The 12,851-nt window shown below is 51.2% G+C and overlaps 1 protein-coding gene and 1 pseudogene across 2 annotated transcripts in view; one reads left to right on the top strand and one right to left on the bottom strand.

The window, feature by feature from the left end:
* LOC311173822 (large ribosomal subunit protein eL27-like) overlaps window positions 1–12,851 on the top strand; it is a 754,061-nt pseudogene that overhangs the window by 614,218 nt on the left and 126,992 nt on the right. The window lies entirely within an intron of this gene.
* Window positions 2,096–12,540, bottom strand: WRAP53 (WD repeat containing antisense to TP53; the record flags this gene model as incomplete). Its single annotated transcript, XM_084237668.1, has 10 exons — window positions 2,096–2,291; window positions 2,414–2,548; window positions 2,705–2,808; window positions 3,007–3,215; window positions 3,746–3,878; window positions 3,978–4,068; window positions 4,264–4,352; window positions 11,497–11,608; window positions 11,880–11,978; window positions 12,143–12,540. 10 exons carry the CDS (start codon window positions 12,538–12,540, stop codon window positions 2,096–2,098), a joined length of 1,566 nt encoding a protein of 521 aa, XP_084093794.1.

Below are 12,851 nucleotides of genomic sequence, written 5' to 3'. Positions count from 1 at the left end.
GGCTATTCTGCCCCGACCACCCCGCCGGCTGATGCCCCCAGCTCCCACGCGGACCCGCTTCCTGCTCTGCCCGCGCCCGGGTGCAGAGCGCTCAGCCCGCAAGAGCCCTTCCAGGGGCGGTCCGCAGGCACCCTACGCCCCCGGCCCACGCTACAGCACCCCGGGATTTGTGAGCGGGCCTAGGTGGGGGACTGAGGGAACCGGGGGCCGGGCGGGGGGCGGCATGGGGCGCCGGACTAGGGAGTGAGAAAGGGGCGCCGAGTCGGAGCCCCAGCCTCGCCGGGATTGAGGGCAGCGGGCTAAGGGAGGAAACCAGTCCCGAGCCCAGGAGGGGGGAGTTAAAGGAGAGGCGGGGAGGGGGAGAGGATGGCGGAGGGAAAAACTGGAGCTGGAGCTCGAGGCGGAGCGGGCGACAAGATCCCGCAGCCCACGCCCCCCACACCTCCCTCACCTCGCGCACCTCCAGCCAGCGGGGCCGCCTCGCCCCGCCGCGCCGCCTCACTCCCTGGCGCGGTCTCTCACGCCCCCTTTGTCTCTCCGACTCTCCCGTCTCTGGCTTAGTTTCTGCTAGTCTCCCCTCCTGCCCTCGGATCGCCCGAGCGGTTGGAATCTTCCTCGCTCAAATTCAGAAAGGCTCCCGCCCTCTCCACCCCAAGGAGCCCTGCCCTCGGGCTCCCGCAGCCTCTTCTCTCCCATCCCAAAACAACACCGCAGCTCCCCGGAGCTCTGGAGAGAATAACAATAATCTCAAAGGCTTCGCAATTTACAGAGTGGACAGAATGGATCTTCACGACTACCTGTGTGAAGTGGGAGGGGCAGAGCTAAGGATTCCCATTGTAGTGGAGAAGAAACTGAGGCTCAGGGAGGCCGGTGACTTGCCCAAGGTCACGTACGGGAAGCCAGAAACCAAACCTGGGTCGCCGAATTCCCACTCGTGGGATATTTTGTCACACCTCTTGGACCTTTTGCTGTTATCTGGGGGTTGGGTGAAACGCAAGATTAGGGGTTAAACTTGGGTCCTGCTTGGATGGTGGGGGGGGGGCGGGGAGGAGAAATAGGGCTGGGAAAGAAAGTGAGTACCTACAACCCCAAATCCACATTCAGCCGGAAGGGCTGTTTCCAATTATCCTGGGGGAAGGGAGGAGGATTGGCCTTTTTGGGTGTAAGAACCCTCACTTTCAGCACCTCTGGGTAGAAGTGCCATTCTTTCCCCCTCTCAAGCCATCTTGGGCCTCCTGTCCCTTGTCCCTTCCCTTTGATTGTGAGGTCCAAAAATCAACTCTGCTGACAGTATCTTTAGGGCACACACCCCCTTTCAGTATTTGGCAAGGTGTACGCGAGGGGGAGGAGTCATTGCTTGAAATAACATACTCACTGCCCAGCCCCCCCCAAAAAAAAGACTGAGCAGATAAATGGAGAAACAAGGAGACCAGTGACAGCTGCTGTTTGAAAGCCTCCCTCCCCCCCAATCTAGGGGAACTCAGAATGTGACTTCTGTTTTTCCAGCACCTTTACTCTTTCATGTGTGTCCTTGACTGGCTACTCAGTCGCCTGCTTCCTGGGGGAGTCCAGGGGAGGGGAGGGAGTGCTCCAGTTCCCCTTCCCTCAGAGCTGAGTAATGGTCCCTCTGCTGCTGGATGATGGTAAATAGTGTTGAGAGTGAGCGGGTGTCTTGTCTGTCACTGTCTGCAGTCTCACAGTCACACCCGCCAGTCTGACACACAGCTCCTGCCACTCCTGCTCAGCCACACTCACACTGACCTCTGTGCCCCCACCTTGGGAGTGAGATTTCAAACAGGTTCCCCCCTTCAGTTTACCAAGTTGCCTAGCAACCAGCCAGTCAATGGCATGAAGTCCCACCCCCACCCGACTTCACACCCAGTTCGACAACCCCATTGGCTCCTGCCTTAGTCCCACCCCCAACCCAGGTTTCAGGAATAATATGGCAATCCCTGCTGCCACTGGACAAGGGAGGCCACTAGTCCCCCTCTTGGCCCCCATCTCCGTCATTTGTCATCCCAAAGAGACAGGAAGACTGGTATCATAGAAAACATTTTAATGTAAACCTGCCCCCCCCCTTCTGTCCCTTCCCACCCTACTGAGCATCAGGGATACTAGTGTCTGACTCCCCTCCACACCACCAGAGCTGAAGCTGACATTCAAGGTGGATATTACGCATGGAGAGCAGAGGAAGGTCCGTTTCCTGCTCCCCTTCGTCCCCACTCTCTGTGGGCTCTGGAAACACACGCTGACCAGATGCAGTGGCCAGCAGAGGCAGGCTAGGGTGCATGCTGGAGGGAGAGACAGGGGAGGGGTGGTGTCAGCACCCTGATAAGGATGCTTGCTCCCTGAGGGATTCACTCAGGCCCCCCTCCACCCTCAAGCCCCAAGAGCTATGAAAATAACTGACGACCTCACTCCATTGGTGCAGTCCTTCTGGGGCAGAAAACTCAGCACTGGCTCTGGCTTGCCCTCAGGCCCAGCCCCGCTGGTGTCCCACACAGAGACAGCCCCACTAGTGCTGCCACTCACCAGGAACTGCCCGGTCCTGGGGAGAGAGGGAAGGCTTGCTGGCATCCGGGCATCTTCCCTAAGGCAGAAATCCCTCAGGGCTCATCACACCCAGGGCTAGGACCCTACAGCTGGGCTCTGACATCTCTGGAGGTATCAGGGCCACCGGGAGAAAGGACTCTTGGTCACTCACGGGTCCAGATCAAAGTAGATGCGCTGATTGGTCGTCACCTCTCGACGCAGGGACCACAGTGGATGACCCGGCTGCCGGAGGTCCCAGCACAGAAGCTCGGCATCCTAAAGACACAGAACGGAGGGAATCCATCCCTCTCCTTTGCCAGAGTCAAGGACATCCCTGCTTCCCTCAAGGGTTACAGGTCCTCCTTCAGTTTAGGCTTATTTTTTTCCCATGTCCATCTCCCAACACATGCTAGACCTCAGCCCCACTCCTGGCTACTGCCCACCTGCTTTGGGATCTCAGGACATGACCCTTACCTTGCGGGCTCCTGAGAAGAAGCGGTTGCCATCGGGGTGAAAGCAAAGGTGGGTGATGCCCCCTTGGTGACCTCCCAGCAAGGCAAGAGGAGAGCCATCATCCCAGGCATACAGACCCAGGGAACGGCCATAAGAGCCACAGGCATAGATGGGCTCAGCTGGGCTGAAGGCTATGCAGGAGATGATGCCGCTCTGCCCCTGTTTTTTTGCTAAAAAGGAACAAAGGGGAAGAACATTAAATAGCTAGTCAGAGGGGCACCTGTCTCCTGTCCCAGAGCTCAATGTCTCCCCAACCCCATTTGTCACAAGCAGGACAAAGACCTTGCTCCCCAGATCCTTCTATCCCCACAAAGGACTTAAGGCCCAACCCCCACTTTTTTCCTCTCAAATCCCAACTTTGCCTTAAAAGAACAGAAAGTTGAAGGTTTATAAGAAAATGGAGTCAAGTTAAACACCAATCTCCTACAGTTATCAAGATTTTTGGAGACCAAATATGCATAGCCACGAGGTATAGGCCCATGGTTGAACTAGCTATTTACCCAATAGGTTGACCTTAGGGAAGCTTTGTCCCATCCTTGAGTCTGCATTCTCCAGTGCCCACCGGGCACAACCTGACTCCCACAGCTATCCAGAGGATGATGTGTCTCCATGGAGCCCAGCTCACACACGGTCCCCCCGCTCACCCCGCACATGACAGTGCCCTTCTCTCTCCCCCTCCCTTGGAGGCACAGGTGCTTACCAAATGTGGCTCGAACCTCACAGTCTCGACCAGGCCGGGCCGTGGAGAAGACCCGCACAGTGCGGTTGAAACCACAGAAGAGCTGGGAGCCATCCGGGGAGAAGCAGAGCGAGTGGGCTGCAGTCAGCTCATCCTGGGGGCAGAAGAGGGCTGAGGACAGGCCAAAGCCTCCGTTGTCATCAAGGAAGGAGAGCTGGGCAGGGCAGGCCAGGGGCTGGGCAGAGGTGCGTACCAGGTGGTTGTAGGCGCGAAAGGAAGCCCGGAGTTCTCCTGTGAACGCATCCCAGATGTGAATGGGGTTCTCCCGGCTGCTGCTGGCCACGCTGAGAGAGACACCAACACTGAGGCCCCGGTGCTGTCAAAGGAAGGGGAGGAAGCCAACTGACCAGCCCTCTCAGCTCACATCTGAGGCCACACCAACCTGTCCTCTTCCAAAGACCCTTGGAAGTCCTTGACTCTAAGTAGAAGGTCCCCTTAAAGCTGTGTGGGACTCAACAAGGGCAAAGGACATCACTTACTAGGAGGTGTCTGGCTGGGAGGATGACATCAGAGAATACCAGCAATAATCATAGACGGTGTCGCCTTCCACCATCCGAAGGACAGGGGCCTGAGGAGAGAGGCAGGAATGCCTGGGTCACTGGCAGGAAAAGGAGGCAGACCCCCTCGAGCAGCTCTTTGGCAAAACGAAACTGTCTGTTGGCACTTCACTAGGCAGATGGAGTAAAGAGGAACAGACTCTCAATTGCAGTGTTAAAGGGTCAGCTCAGACTCTGGTGTCAGATTTGGGTCACCAAAGCCACACAGGTTTATCCTTTTGGTTTTTAAATACAAGTAGAAGAAACAAATAAAATCCCAAGGAAGAGACAAAGAAGCAAGCAATGATATGAATACTGACTGTGTAACTACAGTGTGCCATCTGGTCCTTTAAAAAAAAAAATGATTAAACAGTTCAACATGCAAAGTATTGAAAACAAAACCAAACCCGTGAGTCTTCCACCCTGCTTAAGAAATAAAATTATGGTGGCTCAGGGGTTAAAGATAGCGCTATCAAGTTATCACCAGCCACTGCAGGACGAGTTCGATCCCTGGCCAGCCAGAGCAACCCACATAGTGAGCAGACCTCTCCTGCCTCTCCCGCTGTTCCCCTCAGCAGTGTATTTCAGTGGATCTGCTTGTTCTGCTTCCTACCCTGTCTCTGATGAATTTTCTCACCACCCCCCTCACCCCCAGCACCTCTGGCTTGCACCCCAGTTCTTGTATGCATAAATTTAAAAAAAACTCACTTACACTAAAAAAAACAAATAAATAAAATTATAGGGCCTCCCTGGTGGCGCAAGGGGTTAAGGCTTAGTACTATCAAGCTATCGCCAGCCACTGCTGCCTGAGTTCTTGTATGCATAAATAAAATAAATCTTTAAAAAAAATTATATATTAAAAAGGGGGGGGATTTTAAAACACACATACAATAAAAACCTCTTTCCTATAGAAATCTTCCCTTGAAGGTAAAGAATACCCTGACTTTATCATTCTCATATATTTCTTTTTTTTCCTCTAAGATTTATTTTGTTTATTTATGCATACAAGAACTGAGGTGTAGGCCAGAAGCACAGAGAGGTGAGAGGATTCACCAGAGACAGAGTGGGGAACGGAACAGGCGGATCTACTAAAATACACTGCTGAGGGGAACAGCAGGCGAAAGACGGGAGAGGTCTGCTGCCCCATGTGGGTTGCTCCCTGTCCAATCGGGACTCGAACCCATGCTGCAAAGGCTGCAGATTGCTTCATAGTACTGCACTTAACCCCTTGCACCACCAGGGAGGCCCTGAAGTACACCCTTTTATAAGTTGTGCTCATTTTTTTCTAGTAGGTGGTTGTCTTTTTCTTATCAATTTGAAGGGACTCTTTAAATCCTCTGGGTACCAGTCCTTTATCAGTCACTTGCCAGCCCTCAGGTGACATCGCTGAGCTATGATTTCAGTTTTCACTTCTGCACTCTGAACCACGTATCCAGTGCCTGACATCCCACCTGGACATCCCACGATACCTTAAACTCTATGGGTCTATAACAGACCCAGCATGTGCCACTTTCAAACCTGCTTTTCCTCCTGAGCTCCACACCCAGTTTTTAGGACTGAAATCTGAGCTCTAGCTCCCCACTCCCTCTCTACTCCTGGTCCCACCTAAGACTAAATCTTGCCAGTTCTACTTCCTAGAATTCTCTAGAGCCTGTCCACTCCCATTCATTTCCACTCAAAGCCACTACCTCCTTGTGAGCACTTCTGCAGCACTCTACATGTTCTCTGGGCCCCCCTGCACCGCACGCACTCCTATCTGCCCATCACTCTCCACACCACAACCACTTCGAGGCATAGACTTTGTTCAACTGGAATTCTCCTGTTCAACACATTTCAGTGAGTCCACATTACCCTCAGTATAAAATCCAATCTCCTTACAAAGACTTCCCTTACCAGGTACCTACCCTGTATCTACCTCTCAGGGCGCCTGTCTCTATCTGTCTTTAAAATCTCCACATCCCACCATCTGACTCTCAGTTCCCAGAAGGCGCTAACTCACTACACTCTCAAGCTGTAGGTTTGAGAACACTCATCTCCAAGTCTGGAATATTTTTTTTTCAAGCCCTGCACCCTCCCCCAATCCTCCTGGCCGAATCCTTATCATCCTTTGGGTCTCTTAGATGCTTCTTCCCCCCGGAAGCCTTCCCTGACCCCTCAAGCTGACCAAAGTTCCTTGCTCCATGTTCCCATAGCCTCTGTGTCCTCAGGCTACAACATACCTGCCTGCCAAGGCAACAATCACATTTATCTTGCTCACTAATGTTTCCCGAACACTCAACATACAATCATCAGGCAAAGTCAAGTCTTCCTGAGTAAATGGAGTTTGTTTCAGCAACACGGCTGTGCCACCCCCAGTTGGCCCTGAGACACCCCAGGTCTCTGTTCCACGAACCAGGGCTCAGAGTGCCTTCCGTCTTGCACAAGAACTGTCTGCCGCTCCAGTCCCACAGAGCTGCGTGTCAGGTAAGCATTCAGCACTACCCTGGAACTGAGCCCCGTTTTCTTTAAGGAAGTCACTGAGACTCGCACTCCCACTAACCTCGCATACTAGAGAAGCTCTGGTCTCTGAGTCCTCTGTCACCACCACCCATACACCACCACTACGCACACTGACTCAGCCCAAAGCACACGCTCTTCCCCTCAAATCCTCCGAGATTTCTGCCCTAGCATCTACAGCTCCCTTATTTATCATCTTCCTCCCTTCACCTACCTGGACTTGCCTGATGCTGGTCGACCCTGTGGCACTCTCAGGTTCAAATGTTTTTCAGTCTCACCAGTACAACCCACAAAGACAGGGGGTGGGTGTCCACAAGCTCACCACTGCCATTTCCAAATCTTTCCATGTCCCCAAACTCCAGCTGCTCTGCAGTTCCTGCTATCAGACTAGCTCCCTTGTGCTTTTTATCTCCTTCCCTCATTCACCGAGATCTCCGGTTTCACTCCCCATAGATAACTCCTGTTAATCTTGGTGACTCTCACTTCCACCAAGACTTTGAACTTCACAGTCTCTCTGTCCAGCATAATTTTCCCCAGAATATCTGGTTGGTGCCCCCCTATACTCCCCTCAGGCGGTCTGCTCAGATGATATGATTCCTTTATGGTGAGGTCTGCCCTGACCATCCTTTTAAAAAGTATAATCCAGGCCCCAAATCCTCTTCCCTGATTATTTTTCTTAAGATTTATTTATTTATGCACACAAGAACTGGGGTACAGGCCAGAGGTGTGGGGGGTGAGAGGATTCACCAGAGACAGAGTGGGGAACAGAACAGGCAGATTGACCGAAGTACACTGCTGAGGGGAGCAGCGGGCAAGTCAGGAGAGGTCTGCTGTGCCATGTGGGTTGCTCCTTGGCCAGCTGGGGGATCGAACTCGCGCTGCAGAGGCTGTGGAAGCTTCATAGGTTGCGTCTTAACCCCTTGTGCCACCAGGGAGGCCCCCTTGATTTATTTTTATCAGATACATATTTATTTTGTGATTTTCCCACACTAGAATATAAGATTCACAAGGTCAGGGACTTTCGTTTGTTTTGTTCCCAAAACAGGGCTCAACATGCAAAGTGCTCAACAAAAATCTGTTGGATGAATGAATCAGTGAAAGAATGAATGGCTCCACCCAAGACCGTGGCCTCTGCCATTCCTTGACTTGCTCAGCACCCGTGGCTGTGGCCTTCACTCTACATTAGCCACACGCTCCCATAATCGAGTCCTGACCTCATCATCAGAAATCTCTGCCTACCACCTCCGACCGATCCAGTCCACTTGCTCCTTTCTACCACAACAATCATTCTTCTTCATGGAAAGCATATTTATAATCCATTTCCTGACCACTTTTTATTCCTGTCAACAGTTATACACATTCCTCAGCAGACCCCTCAAAATATCCATAGCTGTATCTCTCTCCCTGCAAATCCCAACCAGACTATCCTCCTATCCCATGCTCAAAGTCAACCAATATCAATGACCACCTGTGTGTTCTGAATACTTCCTGCACGCCAGGCGCTCTTTTCAGCATTTTACATTAATTCTTCTAATTCTCACAACTTTATGAAGTGGTGGTAATATCGTCATCTTCATGTTACAGAAAAACTAGTCAGTTAACCTGTTGGGAGAAAACATACATCCATACTAACAGATCTCACCCTAAATGGTTGGCAACAAATTTCTACTGGCCACGGTGCCAAGAAAGGCAGTACTGCCTGCTTCCTTGGCGGTTTTGATATTTTACCTCCCGGGACTGCTCACGTCATACCTCCTGTTGCTCTCTTCCTTCACTTGATAACCTCCATTAATGCTTTACTGAGAAGCCAAGAGAACAAGACATCCTATCTTCCAAGCACCAAACAACTGCCTCTGATCACATCCTCTGTCTTTTTCCTGCAGGAAGGAAACTGGATTCCACATCCATCAAAGTCAAGTTCTGTAATGTGCTCTGGATCCTATCTTAACTCAGTCACTCAGGGTCTTTGTTACCTCCCGTCTCTTACAGTATCAATTCCTCTCAATCTACTGGGTTATTCCTGATACCACGGAAGCACCCCATTAACCCTTCTTTGGCACCATATTTCCTCCACTCATCATGTGAGTTCTCAGCTCCCGTTCACAGAACTTTTCCAAAGAACTCCAGTTCTTCCTTTTCCACCCACTCTAATCGACTTCTGCCTCCAACACTCCTCACCAAGTACTCTTGTCAAGGTCACTAGTGTCTTCTTCAGTCATACTCTAAATTTACCTCCCTCTCCACAGCACCAGACATGACTCTCTGCCTCTACTTTTGTCACTTCTCCTGTACTCCACCTCCATACACTGGGGCACTCAGGGCTCCGCCTGAGCCTCCTCCTTCTCCATCTACCCTCTCTCTTAAAACCGAATCTGCTCTCAAAAGATGCTATCAACACACTCTCCACTTCCAAAGTATACCCCCAGCCCTGGTTTCTCCCATTAGCTTTACACTTCATATTTAATGTACCTTTAAGCCCCTAACTTGTCCCAATGACTCTCAATATCCCTATTTCCTCCTCTCAGTCAACTGTACGGCAGACCACCTGGCTGCAAAAACCTGGCCATCACCTTTGATTGCTTCCTTCCCTTAACCACCACATTAACTGAACCACAACTTCTACAAAATATCCTTCAAATCCACCCACATCTGTCCATCTCTGACACCACCCTGGCCCACAACACCATCATAGCTCACCTGGACTGTGACGAACACATCCAAGTGAGTCTCCCTGATTTCACTCTTGCCTAGCCACAACCGAAACTTTAGTCATCATGTCATTCTTCTGTTTTAAAGCTCTGAAATGGCTTCCTACATGATTCCAAATGTGCCAACATGATGTGACCGCTAGCCTTCTCCATCTTCTCCACACATTCCCCTTGCTGGATTTAGTCCAGGCACACCGGCCTTCTTTCTGTTCCCTGACACACAAAGCTCTTTTTCAGTTCTGGGTCTTTTTTTTCTTTTTTAAAGATTTATTTATTTATGCATACAAGAACTGGGGTACAGGCCAGAGGTGCAGGAGGTGAGAGGATTCACCAGAGACAGAGTGGGGAGCAGAACAGGTAGATCCACTGAAATACACTGCTGCGGGGAGCAATGGGCGAGACAAGAGAGGTTTGCTGTGCCACGTGGGTCCCCTCCCTGGCCTGGGATCAAACTTGTGTTGCAGTAGCTGGTAACAACTTGATAATGTTGTGTCTTTAATCCCTGTGCCACCAGAGAGGCCCCTAGTTCTGGGTCTTACAATATCACTGCCTCTTCCTGGAATGTTTTATCCATGTCTTTCCATATGACTGATCTCTTATCATTCTTCAGGTCTTGGCTCAACTGTCTCCTTTTCAGAAAGTCCCTCTCTGAGCATTTACGCTTAAGTGACATCTTCCAATTACTCTCTCCTCATTCTGTTTATTTCCCTTTATAGCATTTATTATAAGCTGCAATGATCTTGATTGCTTATTGTTTACATATGTGTCTATATCCCACATAAGAAAGCAAATCAGTTCATCTCTCTCATTCACCACTTTATCCCAGCGCCAAACACACTAACTGACATACTGACATTCAATAAACTTCTCCAAGTCAATGAAATACTGTCATTGAGCAATTCACCAGTCTTTTGTAGAAAACCCATATTACTGAATAAAGAATGGACAAACACCTCTTTATATAACTTCAGAATTCATGATAGAAAATTCTACCTGTGAGAGGCCTCCCTGATGGCGCAAGGGATTAAGACAGCACTATGGGGCTGAGAAGCTGTCTGCAGCCTCTGTAGCACCAGTTCGATTCCCAGCCAGCCAGGGAGATACCCACATGGCACAGCTCCTGTCTTGCCCACTGATCCCCTCAGCAGTGTATTTCAGTCTACCTGTTCTGTTCCCCACACTGTCTCTGGTGAATCCTCTCACCCTCCCGCGCCTCTGGCCTCTACCCTAGTTCTTGCATAAAATAAATAAAATCTTAAAAAAAAAAAAATTAAAAAGACAGCACTATGAAGCTATCCGCAGCCACTGCAGCATGAGTTTGATCCCCGCCCAGGGAGGTGACCCACATGGTGCAGCAGACCTCTCCTGTCTTGCCCGCTGCTCCCCTCAGCAGTGTATTTCAGTCGATCTGCCTGTTCTGCTCCCCACTCTATCTGTGGTGAATCTTGTCACCCCCCTGCACCTCTGCCCTGTACCCCAGCTCTTGTATGCATAAATAAATAAATCGGGCCTCCCTGGTGGTGCAGCGGTTGAGCGCTGGGTTGCCAAGCTGCCCGCAGCCTCTGCAGCGCCGGTTCAATCCCCGGCTGCTCCCCGGCCACCGGAGGAGGGTCCCACAAGGCGCGCAGACCTCTCCTGCAGCCCGCTGCTCCTCTCAGCAGTGTACTTCGGTCCTTCTGCCTGCTCTGCTCCCTGCTCTGGCTCTGGTGAATTCTCTCACCCTCCCGAGATTGTGACTGTACCCAGTGCTTGTATAAATAAATAAATAAATAAATAAATAAATAAATAAATCTGGGGGGAGGGGAGAATGAATAAATAAATAAATAAATCTTTTTGGAAAAAAAAAGAAAATGCTACCTGTGGACATTCATGGTGAAGAAAAGGCCTGTCATTGAACAGGAAATGGCTGTTTTCTCCACCAACAGAATTACTTCCATGTGCAGTGTCAGGCAAAGGGGCAGTTGGCCCTTACCATTTCTGCGTATTCCAGCTGTTCCCCCTCATTGTACAGTTCTGGGGGCAGGTTATAAATCCTCAGGATGTTATCAGCACTATTGGTCAAGATGCAGGAACCATCAGGGGCCCTAGGATTAGGAAAGAAATACAAAGTTGGGCAGACCTGTATTTTTCAAGAGTAGAGCTAAGGCTGAGCCTACCCGTGGGGGAGATAAACCTCCAGTCTTTAAGGAAAAGTGAAAGACACAAGGTTCTAAATGAAATTTAAGCTCAGGCCTAAAAGGAATTCTAACTCCTCCCACCTCTTCTGGATTCTTCTGCCAAATAATTGGGGTGTCATAAGGTGAAAATTCTGCCCCATTTTCCTTACTTACCACTCTGCCCCATTTTCTTACTTACCACTTACAGCCTTTCAAAAAGTTCTCATGTTGGGCGCTGAACTCAGACCAGGAACCACTGAGAAACCGAGGTATCTGGGAAAAGCTGTAGTTCCACGTGCTGGAAGGAAGGTGGGAAGACAACAAGCCTGGCTCATCAACGCAAAGAGAAAGGGCCAGGGAAGTGGAACTAAGAATTGGCACATAAGATAAATCTCACACTTCTATACATTTCACAACTTCCAACCTCTTCAGATTCCTGGGTCAGCCGCCATCATCACTTACGTGTATCCCTCATCCTCAGGAGCGGGTTCCTCAGACACACCTTCTTCCATGGCTTCTTCAGGCTCCAACGCTGGCCTGTTCGTTTCTTGTGCAGGAAGACTCACTTTTTCAGAAAGTTCTTGCTCCTGGGCTCGAGGGCTCATCTCAGTGGGCGCTGTTTCCAGGGGGGTGGAGGAAGAAGCTGGGTCCTTCTCCTCCAGCTCCTGAGACACAGCTGAGCCAGTGATGGGATCTGAGGATATCCGGGACGGATCATCCCCATCGGGTGGCGGTGGTATCAGTTCAGGGTCCGTGTTTTTATCCATCGGGGAAGTCTGAGGAGAGCGATGGGCTGCAGCTGGAGCCTGGTCTGAGGGAAGGCTGTCCGGAGCCAACAGTGGCTCCTCCGGCGTCTTCATACTGCAGAGGAAGAGCCGCAGACTTCGGTCTCGGTCAGGCAGCCTCCCTCCCGCTGGCGACCAGCTGCGTGACGGGCGCAGAGGCCGAGATGACTTCAAAGCCCGCGCAGCTCGGGCCGCGGGGCTGGAGAAACCCACCAGCGCCTCTCTTCTTCCGGGAGGGGTAGGAGACGGACGCCCATGTGGACAGCTCGGCGTTCCCGAGCCGGGTCGGTCGCTACGCGCCGCTCGCTCTCGCGGGATTTGGGCCCACCTGTCGATTGGACCTCCTCACCCCGGATCAGATTTCGCGGGCGACCCACTAGAAGAGC

This window comes from Talpa europaea (assembly GCF_964194135.1).
Source record: "Talpa europaea genome assembly, chromosome: 7".
Taxonomy (NCBI): Eukaryota; Metazoa; Chordata; class Mammalia; order Eulipotyphla; family Talpidae; genus Talpa; species Talpa europaea.
The sequence above is the reverse complement of the archived record's forward strand: the minus strand, read 5'-3'. Positions and strand labels throughout refer to the sequence as shown.